This window comes from Schistosoma haematobium, chromosome 4 (genome assembly GCF_000699445.3).
Source record: "Schistosoma haematobium chromosome 4, whole genome shotgun sequence".
Taxonomy (NCBI): Eukaryota; Metazoa; Platyhelminthes; class Trematoda; order Strigeidida; family Schistosomatidae; genus Schistosoma; species Schistosoma haematobium.
The window spans coordinates 14,524,636-14,543,913 of record NC_067199.1 but is presented as its reverse complement, the minus strand read 5'-3'; the positions used below and the strand labels follow the sequence as shown (position 1 = coordinate 14,543,913).

General features: G+C 31.1%; 1 protein-coding gene across 1 annotated transcript; it reads right to left on the bottom strand.

Moving 5' to 3' along the window:
* Positions 1-841: 841 nt before the first annotated feature.
* On the bottom strand, positions 842-17,608 carry MS3_00007476 (uncharacterized protein). The gene is made up of 3 exons (XM_051215752.1): positions 16,110-17,608; positions 3,448-3,515; positions 842-891 (listed from the first exon to the last, which is right to left on the bottom strand). Exon 1 carries the CDS (start codon positions 16,480-16,482, stop codon positions 16,129-16,131), a length of 354 nt encoding a protein of 117 aa, XP_051066286.1. The 5' UTR covers positions 16,483-17,608; the 3' UTR covers positions 842-891; positions 3,448-3,515; positions 16,110-16,128.
* Between the last annotated feature and the right edge of the window lie 1,670 nt (positions 17,609-19,278).

The window sequence follows — 19,278 nt, the reverse complement described above, 5'->3', positions numbered from 1 at the left end:
AGAACCATGTACTTGTTTATATTCGATCATCTTGATGTTTGATCATATTTCCTTGTAAAAGCTTGGACCAGAATGCCAAGTGAAATGTTGGATTTACGTCATATTCGTTTGCTGAAATTTGATAAAGGCATTCTTCTTCCTTAAATTCTCACATCAACTCGGCGCTCAAATACTGTGAAACAATTAGACCAAATTTAGATAGGAGTTCTTATATTCCCCCCACCAAGTTTTTGAAATCCATCTTCAAATGACTTCTAACCTGTTCTCGCAAATATATACATATATATAATTATTATCGATAACCTTTGTTATCCTAATGGTTTTAGGCATCTGATGAGGAACCAAAACATATAATTAATTCAAATTATTCTACACCAGTTGTTGTTCTGCCTTGATTCAAATTCATAAGAGGAACCAACTGCACAATCATGCATCTCATGTGACTAATAGTAATGTGCATGAAAAGATTCTTTTTGTCATTAACTAGAGTATGCCATAAGAGTAATTAAAGTCAACACAACTGACAGAAGATGAAATGACAACACATACAGATGATCAACCCAATAGAATTTTATTTTTAACTTAGTTTAAAACTCTCAAATATACGTAACAGTGACCTCATCAAGAAATCAATCCAAGATTTTCAGATTTCTTGGTAATCATAATACATTTAGAGAACTGAGTTAGTATTCACTAATTTATTTACCTGATACCCTATATTACGTAAAAACAATCATAATGAAACTTATTTTCTTCCATCTAATATATAACTTACATTTTCACAAAGAAATGGTTTCCATTCATTTATTTTAATAAAAATATCATCTTGAAAAAATTTTTCATAGCACTCCCCATTTTTTATGTGTCCAACAAAAGTAACTGTTAGGTTTTCTATAAAATTCAACATAAAATAAATTTAAGTCAATAATTAAATGAAAATGTAGTTAAGTATAGAATTAGTTTACTTCTTTTTTTAAAAAATTTCTAACAGAAATTCACCCTAATTAAGTCATTTACTTATTAACCAAAATGCAAATTCATATGATTTTAATCACTGGAAAATTCCCATTATATTAAAACATAATTCATATGAACGAAGAATATACTTTTCAATGAATTTCTCATCAGATACTCTACAATTATCTCATATCTAAATTAATAATCCACAAAGTCGGCCGGATTTAAGGTAGAGTACATCATTTGGAAATTGTAATATATGAATTGAGAATTGTTGTTTGTTATATAAAATCAATCCAGATCGTTAATGTTGGAACTGACTAATATGAACTTGTTAACTTGAATCAGTTTATAAGTGAAATGAAAATTGTGAGATACATGATCAGAATAAATATGATCAACATCATTCATCGCACAATTTCATTTCACTTATAAACTGATTCAAGTTAACACTTTATATTAAACAGCCCTAACATTAACGATCTGAATTGATTTTATATAACAAACAACAATTCTCAATTCATATATTACAATTTCCAAATGATGTACTCTACCTTAAATCCGGCCGACTTTGTGGATTATTAATTTAGATTTATAATTTTAGAACCTGATGAGAAATTATTGAAAAGAATATTCTTCGTTCATACAATTATGTTTTATATGATTTTAACTGAAGCATAAAGATAAATTGGAGTTTTTCAAGTTTAATGTTTTCTTTGATATAATCATTTTACTAAAGTGATTTATAAATAAGGGAACTATTTCTTAAGACAGAGACAATCAATTACCACAATAATAACGATGATAATAATAAAATCACTTATTTAATAAGTTTATGTTATCAAGTTTGATCTAGGCTGTTTACTTAAAAGCTGAGGATGCTACCCTATAGTTCAATTAAAATTCGATGGATTTGTGTTTGAACCTACTACCTACTGATTAAAAACCGACACTATAAAAAAAATAATAAGACGCCGTTCTAATCATTAGCAGTGAACTCTTAGATTAATTAGATTAAGTTGGAGTTATGACACGCTGAATTTGCAAGATAAACTGTTATCATTAGTCTTTTCAAACAACATTTTTAAAGTTTTGTATATCTGTTGTCCCTCTGATAAAAATGTCAAAAGAATAAAACATTTAAAACCAACCTAAAATATCTGGAACACTTAATCTTTTACTTAGAACCGAAAAGCGTCTTAAATGAGATTTATTAAGATAGGTGATAAGTTGTTGACTATTGAAATTGGTTTAACATGAAGTTACATATTTAGATATCATTGAAATCCCATTTATTTTATTAGCGTAAAAGCTTTCAGTACGTATCGAACATCATTGACTGAAGAGGGGGAGATTTTTCTTGGAACTGCTACAAGATAAATAATGACAATAACTGAGCTAATAACACTTTTCCTTTCATATCATATGCACTAGAGCCTCATAATAATGAATACGTTTATATGATTGATAATGGAATGAATACCAATCAAATGTTGGGTATTTATTTAAATATTTGATAAATCCAATGTTACCCATGAAAATAATGATAAATGATTAAGATAACTATTTCAAGGTTGTGACAAACAAAGCAATAATAAAGGTGAAAGGCTTAAATCAGTCATTGCAATCTAACATGCTGCTTTAAAATTTACTGACTGTAAAACATTCATTAAGAGCATTGAAATATATCGTTTGAGTAATCACATGTTACTTATCCATGGCCAAGTGTGAAGAGATGGTAGTTGTAAAAGGATAGAAAAGTGAGAATAGAAGAATATTTACATAATGTAAACAGATTACAAAAGCTTTTAAGTATTAAACATATCGTCCTTTTAATGTATTTTTTCTTATTAGTAAATGATTCATTTACAAAACGTAATCAGTAATGAAAACCGATTATGTAACACCTCTGTGACGAAAACTCAGTTACTCCGTAAGGTTGTTAGGTATCAGTATACCGATAGCATACTACTTAATTTCAAAACCTTAACATTGAAAAAAAAATTTCTATTCAAGTAACTAATGATAATTAAATAGTAATTTTTTATATTAATACGGAAATTTATAAAAATGACGATGACTGGGTATTTCGTGTTCACCCAAATGTTGTCTTCATTATAAATAGATATGTACTTGATAAAATAAGTTCCCGTAAAATGATCTCTTTGTGTGTGTGTGTGTGTAAGGCAATATTTCGTCGCCTATATCATTCTATTTGTAAGAATGATGATATCCTATCTAAAGAAAGAAATGATAGGATATTGAATTTCAATAATCTGACAAAATAAACTAATATAATGTATCTATTTGATAGATAATTATATCCAAGTCACACAGAAGACAGATACAGAGAATGGATGTAACTATTTTAAGATATTACCAGCTATTTATTCCATCTTGATCGTTTATTATGTAATCTATCAAGACAATAGAAAATGTAATCATAAAATCAACAACAACAAAAAAGAAAGAAAAGATAAACCCACTGACCTGAACATATAACACATAGATATGAGATAATCATGTAATATATCAAATTCTGATACATTTTCAGCATACTGGAATAATAAAAAAATAATAATAAAAGAAACCATCGAATTTTTCATGAATTTATATTTGTTCCAAGAAATTATTAACAAGTTTCTATTCACTTATAATTGAACACGATTAGTTTATTGGTTGAAATGGATGACCTAATTGTAAATTCACTATTTTGTGATTGTGTAAATAATTCATAATGAAAGGATCAGTTTAATTTATATTAAATGTATATAAATATAGATATAAACTTATTCCTTTTTTAATAATTTTTTTTCACAAGATTTAAGTATACAAGATTTTATGTACTTTAATAGAAATGAAAAGGATACTATTTGTACTAGATAGATGGATTGGTTTAAGGAAAAATAAAATATACATATATAATTAAATATCAGAAAGGGTTTTGTGGAGATTGTAATAATTTCAACGGTTGAGATCATGAGTCAATTGAAGCTAGACCACCATAGAAAAATCTAGAAGCACTGGACGTTCGTTTCGTCCTATTGTGGGACTCCATATAATTAAGTCCTTTTTTTATCCTTGAACTACACATTTACAAGTTAAATCAATAAAATGTAAATAATAAGATCGTAATCGAAATTGTAACTAAAACAATTTTGACCCTAATTTGTCTTTTTTTTCCAGTGTCGTATTAAAAGAATTTACAATTTAAATTGTGATATACATTTGGCATGATTGTTATACAAATGAATATGTTTAAGAACTACTAAAAATTTCAAAACGTTAGATGGTAACTTTTCATTATATTATAGAAATATTGGTTATTTGATCTTAGTTTTGTGGATCAAAACTTAGAACTCTTTTATTATCGTAGAGATTCACGTGATTGTTCTATTATTTTCAAACTGTATCGTAATTAGGATTTACCATAATCAGTATTTTGATCTATTTAAACTTGTTACAACAACAACTACTATTATGACATTTCAATTCTCAATATTATTTTGGATTTTGCAAAGTGAAAGTATTACGTAATTCATATCTTCTTCCATTGGTTAAAGTATTTTGTATAATTCAATGAGCATTATGCTATTCATTGATTTCATCATCCTTCTCTGAGATGTAAAATCTTTTTCAAAAATACTTATTTCTTTCCTTATTCACATCTAGGCGTTATATTTAAGACATCACTGTCTGTAACCCGTCCTGTCTAATCAATCTCAGTACATCAAGTTTCGTATGAGTGGCATTCATAACCAAATATAAATAAATGTCAAGAAGTACCTCATGAGGAATTAGACTTTGTGAATATAGGATAATGCACTGTGATTAGCAATCAAACTCATATCATAATTATTTGAAGAGTAAATATATTGGTAAGCGGCCGAAATGAGTTTGCAAATCTAGACAGAAAAAAAATCAATTAAAAGCAATGAGAGAAAAAGTCTAGAGAAAATAAAACGTTCATTTAGATCAGTATGCTGATAATTATAGAAATAGATTATCTTAATTAGCGAAACTAGGAATTCCAAGGTCAACGACAGTTATCAAGCAGTTTCAAAATGATTAGTGAAAGAAGAAAAAGTTAGGATTAGAAGTAGGGTGTTTAGGTAGATTCAGGAGTTAAGGTCAAGAGGTGCGATTTGCATTTAATCACTATCTGTCATCATCTATTATGTAAGAATAATTTGTAGCAATCTGAACGAAACGATCAATATGTATTGTATTGATTCTAAATAGCTGGGGATTTCATTACGAATCGATATTAACTACACTTATAGCTCCACCATTTCAAGGCCAACAATTTGACTAACCAGGCTTAGGTATAAGGAGAAAGGCTAAAGGGAGTGAATTTCCTCTAGTCCCACTAACACCCCTGACTATGCCTATAATCATATCAAGGAGATTCATCATGTTCTCAGAACCTTAATATGTAGGTATAAGCATTTTTTCATATAGCCCTAAATAAGACGTAATCATTCATCCGTTGTGTTTTGAATACAACGCAAAATCCAGTAGGTCCTATCTTATATCTGATTGGCCTCATGAAAGTTTTCGATATTATATAGGTTTAGCACAGTTCATTAGGTTTATCAGGAAATAAAAGAAATATGAATCATGAAGAAATTTTCCACATACTTTTTTTCAAAAAATTTATATTCACTTAGATTACTTGAGTGAAATCTCGTCTTTTTTATTATCAAATAATTCATCCCAAATTTTGTCCCAATGATGACACTGCAAAGAACAATGAACATTTCACAATTAGTCTATCAGGCATATAGAACACAGTCCCACTTAAGCTATCCTACTGAGCAACTCGTTTTCTTCAATACATATACGTAAAGTAACTTTCTTGTCAAAGATTTCACCTCGGTTTTTATTCTTACATTCTGTTGGAGAAACAGTTAAATGCAGTTTGATGCGAACTTTATTTTTTGTAAGTGATGAGCATGGCAAGCAAAATTAACTGGAATAAATCCGAATTATAAACTGTTAAATCATAAATGTTAGGTCTGTTTGTTTACCACATCAGTCGTCTAATTCTTACGGATAGATACCGTCAAAACCTTCACTTCCTATTAACTATTCATTCATAATCATAATAAACATGACCTAACACTTTTACCATCTTATATTTTAATGATGAAACTTTATATTGTTCTGAACAATATTTACTATCCTGTCTTTGTGTGCTTGATTTAAACTTTCATTTTTACCAGTTTATTATTCTTTAGCTTCATATTTGATTTTAAAGTGCATTCTATACTTTTCAATAGTTAATCCTGGTTAAACTATTCATGTAGTTTACATGTGTTCATAATTTTAACTGGTCTTCTTTTTTAGTAGTAGCATTTTAAATTTGATGATATTGAAAATTCAATATTGAAATAATATTTTCTACTCATCGGGACATAACAACAACAACAACAACGTTTTACCCGATGCTCAGTTGATGTGAAACTATCAAGTCCAACCATGTCACTGATACCTATAATCTCGTTATTCGAATGTAGCTGGTGCAATCACCGAATATTTAATAAACATTGTTTAAACAATAAAATTGTTCTCAAGTCTTGGATTGTTAAGTCATTAGAACGTTCGTGATGATTAATTCATATTGCTCAACATGTATCACGAATCATTTAAAAAGAACGTATTCACAAATATACTTTCATTGTAGAAAAATACTGTGAACGTATTAAAAATTTGGATGAGCTCATGGGAGTTGCAATCCCCACCGAATAATATACTTCCATTTTCGCTCTTTTCAACGAAAGAGATACTTATTATGTGAATGTATCAAAATCAAGAAAAATTAAGAAATTCAAAAATTCGAAGAAAAAATAAAATAATTATTAAGGCTAGTATTTTAGATGTTATGTTAGTCAAACTAATCCCTCTATGGTTATCACAAGATAATTTTGACCCCTTCTTATATATATTGAGACAATCAGTGATTGCGACCAATCAGATGAGATTACGTCGAACTCTCAGATTTTAGCTAAAATGTTAGTTAACCTAATCGCTAAAACTGAACAACCTTCCTTAAAGACCTCTGTAGTCAACTTATCTGTTCAGAGCCAGATGAGATAAGTTTACGGGGATCTATCAGTGCAATAGGCTTAGTAGAAATCCATTGGTTTTTCGCGACCTTTTGGTCCAAATCAAAAATATATATTGCTGCTACTTCCACAGCTGTTCGTATATCTTTCCAAGCAACATCTGGGTCAGCCTCGCTTTCACAACTATTTAAGTGTGACCTCAATTGTACCTGGAATCTACATTTGGCTTCCTTGTCACTGAGTTCGATTCTAATGGTTTTTCTACGTCCAGTGAGTCGCAAGCAAATGCGTGTTCGTATTAGAGCATGATCAGAGTCTAGACATGTACTCCAGAACAAGCGGTAGGAGTATCCAAGCGACATACTGAAGCCACTTCAATATAACCAAATTAATGTCGTAGATTATTCATACGAAATCAAAGATTTCGGAAATATTCATCAACAAGAACAAAGCAATGATATGCCATGATATTGTACCTCTATACACTAGCATTCCAGTTGACTGATATCTAGACTTCGTCAACTGTTTACTACAGAACGATAATACTACGTCTAACAGATGTCCATTAGGCATTATTTGAATCATGAAATCCACCAAACTATGCTTGAATTCAACACTTTTCACTTTCAGAGGGACTTCATATAAACAAACGAATAACGTAGCTATGGGATCGCCAGTATCTCCGACTTATTTATTTATGTCCCATATTTGGTGGCTTATTTTTGCCAGTACCATCAGGCCACACATCTGACCCAGGTATGCAAATGATATATTTTTCACAGTTAAAGACACTCTGCTCAGAACTTTCTTCAAACAAACAAACACGACACATATAAATCGGCATATTAATTTTAACTCTGGACACCCATTTAGTGCGACCGTTGCTTCAGATGAAGACAAGTAAAAAGAAAAAGAATATAATTGGCATATTACGACTTAACAAATTTCCTAAGAATATGATTTAAAAACATACTAAAAAGACTATCCTTCTTTAAATAACAATCCCAATGAAAGATCATGGATCGGTACTGAGGTTTTACATTACCACCAAGGTACGACAGAAGAATTACACCGGATCTTGAAAACTCACAAACTTAAAGCCTTGTAAGAGACAATCAACACTACAAAAAATGCTTTAGTTAGGACAAAAGATAAGATCCAGCTTTCTTCTATACAAAATTGTGTCTACAGATTAGGTTTTGTCAGTCTTGCAGTGAGATCTCTATCTTTAATTCATAATTGACTGATTTCAACTCCTGTCTTTACTACCATTAATCCGCTTTCACTTACTTCATTACACTATCATCTATCTACTATCTAAATCTCCAGCTCAATGTCCTGGAACTTCCCCTATGACACTTCGTTTTTTATCTGACGCAAAAAAATTTCTATGACCTTATTAACTCTATTGGAGTCTCCGATACATCATGATATACATTCATTTTCTATCACCTTCGTTTTTATAAGTATGTCAATAGGTATAATAACTTTGATTTTAAAGTACTATAAGCAGCCGATGATTTAAGTAAATTTAGTTTGTTCTTGATACTTACTTTCAAGAAGGCATTGTCACTGTGTCTGACGGGCTCGCTCAATTGTCTACTTACATCCAAGTTTTACTGAAATCACATTCCTCTTGCTTACTTCTTCGTTTGGAAAGAGTTAATTTATTTGAAATCAATTAATTTATACAAAACACTTCATGTCAAATAATTTTAAAACTACTCAAAAAGGCGAAGATATATTATGGCCATTTTTCATATATTTTGGCTTTGTTAACACCATTTTCATTGAACATATATGCTTATAAATATATAGTTAAGGCAAGAAATAAAATTCACGAAATCGCTCAGATAACTGTTTTGTTTGGTGATTCATTTATGTGTCATTAATCAATAAATATTAATGTCACTAACCCGAATCTTTTTCACCATAATTCATACCAGAAACTGTGATAATTCAGCGAAAATTTAAAAAAATCCATGTATATATCTGTTTATTTGCTATTATGACTTGGCTTAATAGGTGATGAATTACTCGTCAATATCGTTTCTATAACAACGGATGTAATGAAAATGACTTATCTAACGCTTAAACTGATCTTGCCATGTTGTCCGAATTTCACGTTCAGAATACCGGAAATGAAAAAGTGCTCTCTCTGTTTTACCTTTAAGTTTATCTATTGGTTCTAGCATACGTACTGATGGACAGTTCTGAAGAAAGGAAGAGAGAGCTAATGTTCACATTTCCGGACAGATCCCATAGAAATCGAAACTAAGGAGTGAACACGCTTTCGAAAGAGTGATCTCCGTTGTCTAGTTCGTAATTAACATGACGTTCACTCATGACGTTCAATCAAAATTACTAATAAACGAACGGCTTCAGATTTGTTGGGTTCTATCGAACCTATCCCTATCATAATGTTTAAGCCTGATTTATTTATTCAAACAGATACTGCCATCAACTTTCTTTGCCTTAGTGACCTCAGTCTCCAACACGTTAATGAATAACAGCTTATTTATCTTTGTATTTCGCAATTCATTTCATTCAACTTCCTCGAGCATTATCTAAGCATAGTTAGTTTTAATCTGATGATCAATCCTATTATTGTAGTTGTTATTACGTGACTTGTAGCATTTATTCAGTGACATGTCTCCCTAACCCTAATTTACTTTTCCTCTAGAGTATTCTAATTATTTTACAGACGAAAGTTTTTTTTTTATTATTGTTCCAAAATAATTGCTCTTTCTAGCATTCTTTATTGCTGAAAATTTTTCTACTATTATGGTATGAAGTATTTAGACGTTTTTAAACAAAATTGTCCATACTACTACTTTTAGATTTTAAGTAGCTGAAGGAGGATTATTAAAATGAATGAATTCATCTCATTCTATTACTAGTTTGATTCTTAGTAATTTTATTTGCAGTGTGTTCTACGGGGATCACGATAAATCGGTGATAACTCTTTATATACTCTTATTAATGAGATTTTTAAAAACCAGGTACCTCTATACCTAATTAATAGACATAGATATTCAGACGGGATGTCGCTACCTAATTACTTACGCCTGTTACTCACAGTGGAGCATAGGCCGCCGACCAGCATTCTCCAACCCACTCTGTCCTGGGCCTTCCTTTCTAATTCCATCCAATTCTTGTTCATTTTTCGCATGTCTATCTCCATTTCTCGGGGTAATGTGTTCTTTGGTCTTCTTCTCCTCCTTTGGCAATGAGGATTCGAGGTGAGGACTTGTCTTGTGACGCAGTTGGGTGCTTTCCTGAATGTGTGTCCTATCCACTCTCAGAACTTTTTCCTGATTTCCTCCTCCTCTGGAACATAGTTTGTTCTCTCCCGTAGTAGGTTGTTGCTGATAGTGTCCGGCCAACGAATCCGAAGCATTTTGTGTAGAAAACTGTTAATAAACACCTGTATCTTCTGGATGATTACTTTCGTAGTTCTCCAAGTTTCCACCCCATACAGTAGAACTGTCTTGACATGTATATCGAAAATTCTGACTTTGGTGTTGGTAATCACGAACACCTCCCAGTAGGAATAAGCAAAGGTCTAATAAGGAAAGCGAACAGCTTGATGTTAGCCCATTTAGTGAAAACAGTCCAGAGTGCAAGTATAAAACAATCCTTTTCGTTTATTTATAGGGTCAGTAATTTTTTGCCAAAGTTTGTCAAACATCTGAAGCAGTAGCCATCTGAGTGAAGAAACCGAAGCATTGGGTACACAAGAAATATTTTCGACTACATCTCCTTCCCTCAGAATACTCGAGGTAAATTATTCAATTGCAATCTTAGTTATTATTCTTATTCAAGAAAAGGAGAACAAGAAGACAGCAATTAAAAACAGACAAGAAGAGAAAGTAAAAACACAAGCTTAATACGCAGAATCAATCAAGCAAGTGAGAAAGCGCATTGGAGCTAACAAACGGAAATACGTGGAAGACTTAGCAACGGTAGCAGAATAAGTTGTAAGAGAAGAAAATATGAGACAACTATATGACACGATGAAGAAACTATCACGAAAATATAGCAAGCCAGAGAGACTAGTCAAATTCAAACAATGCAGCCAATCACCGAGATTCAGGGACAGAGGAACAGATGGTTGCGATAGTTCGAGGAACTATTGAATAGGTAGGCTCCATTGAGTCGACAGAAAATCGAAGCAGCACATACAAATATTACACTGCTAGGTCGTGCATGGAGGACAGCTGACAGATGCATTCCAAGTGAGGATTGGAGTCAGACAAGGCTGCTTACTCCTCCCCTTCTCCTTCTTCTAGTGTTTGACTGGATTATAAAGACGTCCACATCTGACGGGAAGCATGGTATACTACAGACAGCTTGCATACAACTGGACGGTTTGGACTTCACAAATGACCTCAACCCTCCATATCACACACAACAACAAATACAGGTCAAGACAACCAGTGTAACAACAGCCTCTGTCTGTAGCAGTATGCTTCAACATACACAAGGGAAAATCCAAGATCCTAAAATATAACATAGAGAATAGCGAACCAATCACTGTCGATCGATAAGCTCTGGACGATGTGTAAACTTTCACGTGCCTGGTCAGCATGATCGATGAAGAATGAGGATCTGATGGAGACATAGAGGCCAGTGTTGGAAAAGTAAGGACAACATTCTTACATTTGAAGAAGTTATGGAATAAATATCTGTTCACGTTAGATACTCGATATATATAAATTTAAATAATTCATTAGATTCATTTTCATTAGTTTACCGATCAATTTTTTATTATTTGATTATTTTGTGTGTATATAGCACTGTATCCTTGACAAAATTGATAGTACATGATAAGATGGTACATGAATGACTCTGAAAGTTACAACTCGTTCGAAGGATCGTACCTAATAAAAAAATTCAACTTACTCAACGAACGTTTAACATTTACTTCAAATTATCAGATTACAATTGCTAGTAAAGGGTTGTTGAAATAGTCAATTTTCATTGAAATCATGAACCGATTATATTTAATGAATGAAAATGTGTCACTTACAGTAAATTTCAATGAAAATAAATTCTTATCTTTCAACAATGTTTACCAACAACCAAAATGTTAGATTTGTGAGTTATGTATCTAAAAACATTGAACAATACAATTACCGCTCCGTTTGATAAAGCTTAAATATTATTCAAACTATAATAAATAATCAACTGTGAAAAGTATCAAAACTACTGCCACGAGAATGACCTTGTTGTCTGTTTTATTTCACTCTTATCCATATACAATGTACAAACATAAAAATAAACAAATATTTAATATTAAAAACCTTGATTTACTTCATTCATCGTTCGCAATATTATTATTATTATTATTATTATTGCGAATTCAAAAATGGAAACTAACCTCCGGTTACCATATATATTAAAGTACAAATGAAATGTTCTATGGATAAAATACTAATATGTCACTAAAATTAAATGTATCTGAAGTCAGATGTAATTGATTTCTCTTATTCCATGACTTCTATCATTTAATTGAAATAATCATAAATGATAAGTAATGAAGTGGTTGAATGTCAGTCGTATTAGGTATTATTCGTTTTGACTTTTACAGTGACTGGAGATTTTACATTTTATTATATAGAATTTTTTTAGTATTCTTACAAATTAGCTAAATTTTAACAACTTTCCATAAATATCAACTGCTAAGTAGTATAATGAATTTTGTTTTCTGGATTATATTATGTTCAGTTTCTGAAAACTGGAAATTCACTTCGTCAGAGTAATTCAGTGTAAGGGAATATGAGAATGTGTTTTAGATAACTGAACATATTATCGACTTTCTAATATGAAAAATATCTTTCGGTTTATCGAGTAACAGAATGCTTTCAGTTGTCGTGTCGTCAGTGAATTTGTCAAGTTCATAGAAGAAACGTTAAGCTTCATTATACACAGAGCTAAACTGAAGTGTATATGTGAACGTAAGCTAATAGATTCATTTGGAAAATATAAACAGAATACCTTTTCCAAAGGAACAAACCATTGAATGAGTTATATATCAGTCAGTGTGTTATTTGCACAAATGAAGATGAATGATAAAAAGAATTTTAAATGATGTTGAATCTACTGTTATCTGAAAAAAATTAACTGTTTAAAGGCTGCATCGAATTAAAAATTACTGGAAAATTCACTATAAATAAACCCCGTAAATTAAAAAAATATTCCATAGAAACATTCTTGTCAATATGTAGTCGTTCTAACAAGGTTAACTAAATGTAAACAATTACTCTCTAGACTGAATAGGTATTGGTTTCCATGATTTATATAACGTTTATAGAGCACCTATGCTGACCATGTGCATACATGTAAACATGTCAGGAATTAATCAAAGTATTGTAATAATACTTTCTACTGATGGTATGCTAGAATCGGGATAAAATGAGAGATGTATGTTGAGATTATGACTGTTTACGATCGTTATTGTTATTGTTAGATATAAGTTTTCTAAGTTATATTATTATTGTTTACTAGATCCTGAATTCAAGAATAGAAAGTCTGAATTCTAAGACTGAAATACACTCACCATATTCGCAACTCTACATTACAACTTCTTTGTTTAAATAATATCAAATATAGAAATAAGAAACATTGATGTATATAATTTTAGGGTGCCATCGTACAAAATACATTGAAAGCATTTGAAAATATTTAATCGATCATCAGTTATAAGACAATGTATACGAATGTCAACCAAAAAATGGATTTAAGTATATTTGTGGTAACAAAGAAATTACTATGAATTTCAATGATCATTAAGTCAGTACATCACTTCAGAGAATTAATCGCTAGAAACATTCTGAACGTCCAACATTTGTATACCTTTAAAAAATGATAAAATATCAATGAAGCACAGCAGTTGATTCACTAGACCTGATAAGCAAATTTAAAATCTAACCGTAATAGAAAGCTTAAACGAAATATTTATTAGAATTTGATATTCAAATTACCCAAAGCTTATTGCAGAAAACATTTTATCAAAACGACACATTATCATTCTATAACAAAGATATTGACACGATCGTCATCTCAGTTCCGCATTATGTAGGTCAAAATTAAGGGTCAAACAAGTAAGGTTTTATGATTTGTTTGAAATACAATATATTCAAGAAACACCATTAAAACCACAAGTGTGCTACTTAATAAAATATGATTTGACATAGAATTGACAATCAATGTGATCAAAATATTTTTATTTTTCTGTCGTCATTACTGGTATACTAAGCAAATCAGTATTCCAAATTATCTACTCGAAAGTTAGATTCAACAGTAAAATCACATGTTCGATTATGACTTATTAGAAAACTGTCTTAATTTATGAGAATTTCACAGATCGAATTGTGAACAGATTGTGTCAAATGTATGTTTACATTACAAAGAGATTTATGATTAAAATGAATTAGTGAAATGCAAAAATCAATAATTAATTTCAGATATTATTATAGATAGGAGTTAGAAGGATGGATCGAGATAGTTAGATTGGCGACAATGATAATAAATTTTATTTAGCTAGTACAAAATGTCAACATTTGTGGTTTACTCTTCATTGATGAACTTGGCTGCTATTGGATATTTGATAATTTGAAGAATTGTGCTAAACACAAATGACTAATGGATTATTTTCATTGATTTAAAAGAGTATATATTTATTATGATTGTTTGTTTAACTGAGAAACAATGGTATGTAATTTTGGTGGATGAAATGTACTGAAATGACTCTGAATGTAACAGCAGTGAAAAAAACACAGTTTTCATGCTATCTTTTCTATTTTCATATTTAAATTCATTAGTCGATGTAAGCTACATCACCATTCTATTTTTTCTCAATAACCTGATTCAAAACACAACAAGAATTGGTTATAGAGTTATTTGATTGACTACTGCTGAGTTTTTCCATGAGATTGATGAAATCCATTATTCATATTAGACCGTTTATGGCGTTCAATATTTTGTTTTTGGAAATTTCAACGCTAAATGTAATGCATGAGGCTAAGACACAATGTGCTTATTTAGTTTATTAGAAAAATACCACAAACTACACCTAACCTAGTAAATTTAAGTTTTTTTTCATACCGATTCATGAACCTGTGGTTTACCGATAAAAATTTGTTAGTTTAAATTAATGTCATAAATCATGCACGATAGCCATGTTCAGCTATGTCTTAAAAAGAGATTCAGGGGCTGATTGCTCGATATTTGCATGAATCTATGATCAGTTTAATTGGTGTATTTTTAGCGTAACTTTAAAAAAAATTTCGTTTAAAATGAATATCAATAATTCGGTGTGTTCTACAACAATACAATAAACTATTGGATCGATTAGGTTACTGAAATCTCTTCCTGTTATCTAGTCATTGCTTCTAATTACTTGAAGACAAAGTAATCAGCAAGCTAATTTTGATGTAAACACTCAGAAAACATGTATTAATGGTCATTGTAAAATAGTGCAAATAGTATATAGTGCTCCTGAATTTACTTTAAATGGAAGTCAATAATCTATTACTGCTGTATCTCATCGTCAATTTGTTGTGACTAGTTGTCTCTGATTGTTATGTCGGAATCGCTTATTACTTATACTTGTAAACGAAAAACCAGTGCAATTTCCACGATGCGAATTAAGAACACGAAGACTGGTACAGGTAAAGGTTCATGAAACCCAAAACACGACGACGACCCTATTCGAAAATACACTAGTTTATACATTGATTGTAAACCCATTTGATTACTAATTAGGATGAAATCACATTTATGAAAATACTTAGAGTTATAACAAATCATGTGCTGTGTGTAATATTCAGTATAGTTTGTGTTATTTAATACAAAAATATCGTACGTTATACCGAATAAAATATCATACGGGAAAACAAAACAAATACTACACATTAGATTAAAACGGAAGTAATGTTGAATAAAAGTCATAATGAATAAAAGAATCTAATTTTGACTTTTCATCCCATCGTATCACCTCCCCTTCTTCTCTAATGGAATAAGTAAAGATAAAATTTCTGTAGAGAATCTATTTGAAAAGGTTACTGTACGTTTTCTTACTCTCTGGGATCTCGGACGGTCACGTGGTCGATTTCAAGCCTCCAGTTGGTTTGTTTTTAGTTTCATTCGTAGAAAATCTATTTAACCTTCTGTGCTCAGTTGTTTTGTTCAATGCGCATACGATTTCCTCTCCTCCACGAAACATTGTTGGATCTTCATATAGTGACGTTACAAATAATGTGACTTTATTGACCTCAACAGTTTTATCACTACTAGCACCTTCATTATATGTACATAATGGGGCGTGTGGGTATACACAGAGGTTGAATGTTCCTTTTGTCACTTTTGGGTATTTTGGCTTCGTGACTGCTTCGCTAACACTTGTTATATCAGTTAATTTATCATAGGATTGAGGAGGGATTATATGTAACATATATGAGGTATGAGAGCACCCAAAATCTGCTACAATGACATCTGACCTGTGATCAGATTGTGACTCCTTTCAAACATTTTTCTCAGACTGAATACAGGTAAATGGAATGTGAGGACAAATAACATTTAATATAGTTCCATCAGAATTATAATTAGATCTGAACCCATTAAAAATTTATGCTTCATACTGACTAAGGTTTTCACAAGATACGAATGTACTGTGAGAACAAGCAACATTTGTTATGATATCTCCAGAATTTAATTGGTATGAATTATTCCTCTCGAATTTATGAAGGACTACATTGGAAACTAATGAATCATCGACTAGGTTATAAATGGAAACTGAAACTTGTAAAATAACTCTGCAAGTGATTTTTATAGTTTTCTTATTCCAAAATTCCCATCGTTAATTGTTATATCTCATTGTGAATTTGTTATGACTAACCGTTTCTAATTGTTATGTCGGAAAGGCCTACTTCATGTGGTTGGTTTATTTTGCCTCTCATTAATTGATTTCGGATATATATATATATATATATACTGAAAACATGAATACTGCAAATTATCTACTCGAAAATTGGTCTAAACAGTAAAATCACATGTTTGATTATGACTTATTAGAAAACTGTCTTAATTTATGAAAATTTCACAGATCGAAGTGTGAACAGATTGTGTCAAATGTATGTTTACATTACAAAGAGATTTATGATTATTATAATAATTTAATTTATTTATATTCTGAAAATAATAATTACAGTATTCACGCCAGTTTACAGGCATGATCAATTTGATATAAATAGTAATATTAGATGTACAGAACAAACATGTGATAGAAGAAAGTCTTAAGTATACTAGTTCAGTAATTGTTTAAGTAGTACATATATTACAGTGATCCAATGCATCAGCCGGGAATTTTTAATATTTCTTAAATGGACAGCCTGTTGATTTATTAACGGAGTAATTAAGATCATTTCGTGTGCCAGATCGAATTGATGATGATTATCTACAACTAGAGAAATTAAAACGAAAACACAAAGCAGGGAACAACAAAGCAGTAATTACCAAAATATATGAATCAGGTCTACCAAAATGAGTGTGTGATGTGACACAGTGATATACTGTTGATTTCATTCAAATTAGTTAAACTTGCTGAAGACGGTGTTAATATAAAGTAGGTGGTTTTTGTTATGACTTTATGCCCGCCTTTTATCACGTGATTTATCCACCAATCAAAATATGACTTATACAATCGTAGCACTGTGCCAAACCAATAACGTTCGACCGGTATGGGCAGTCTAGCGTCCTTATTGGTCCTATGTCCTCCTAGCTCGTCCACTTGAGTCCAGAAAACCAATACCAGCTTCCAATATGCGAATCGAATCGAATCATTTACTTCAGACATACTGAGTTTATATATCAACCAAAAGACCGCAACACACTATAAAACAGGAAATAACATTTGTACACAATAAAGCCAAAAAGTGACTGAACTTGGGAGGCAGTAGTCAATAAAGTGAACATAGCTTAAGAACAGTAAGTCGTATAATAATAATTTATAGGTAAAAATAAAGCTTATAATAAGAGGAATATGAATATAGATAATCTAATTATTGAATGATTATACCATAAGAATGTATAGATAATATTAGTCAATCAATATGTCTCAGAAGTTACTCGTGATTTAATCTTCGCTCGGATATAACAGTTTTACTTGGGGAATGCACTAATAAAGGTGGCTAAACATTTAAAGTTCCTATAATATCACTTGTGAAATGAGATACACTTACAGGTTCTAGAACATTTAATGCATTTTCAGAGGAGCAGTATGCATCGATGCAGCGAACAAATAATGGGAGTGATTTTATCGTACGAATAGATTTTGGTAGGTTATTCCAGATTCTAAAAAATATACAGGTAAAGTAAGTCATATAAAGAGATGATTTAGAATAAGTTTGTTTCACTAGTGACAAAGAATTACGGATGTCATAATTAGAAGTTTCTGCATATTGAATCACGTGATTGGATGTAAAGGATAGTTTATTAAGTAGTTTGAAGAAAAAGATAAGATTTAGTTTGAGTCTCCTCTTCCATAAACGGTCTAGCCCAAGTTTATTACATCTAGAATTATAAGGTACAATCGGCTCCAAGAATACGAAGTGTAAATCGTCTCTGTACTGATTCCAGACTTAATTTATCCATTATGCGCGCACTGATAAGAATAAACGTGCAATATTCTAGAAGAGGTCGAACACAAACTTTGTAAATCAAAATACGAGACTCATTGTTATAAAGGTTTCGAGTTATGTAACCTATTAGACGTTGAGACTTAGAGGTCTGTTTCAATATCTGTTCTGTAAACGACAAGTCTTGGGAGTACCTAAGTCCTAAGTCTACTACTGGATGTAATCTAGATAACACTTCTCCATTTATGGTAAGGTCTAGGTTGAGTGATGTATCGCCGAAGCATATCCATCCACATTTAGCCGTTTTAAGCTCCAGTTGCCATTTTAAGCACCACTGTGCTACCCTGTTAAGCTCCATGCTAATGCAATTTTGCATATTTTTCAGCTCATGTGGAGAAAATGAATACACTACTTTAAGATCATCTGCGTATAGAAGGGGCTTACCGACACAAAAACTACCACAAATATCATTGATAAACACTAAAAAGAGCAAAAGACCTAAGACACTACCTTGTATTACGCCGATTCTAACAGGAACAGCGTTAGACAATGAAGAGTTAATTTTAACTATTTGATGTCGATTGCTGAGTAATATTTATTGGCCGATAATTGTT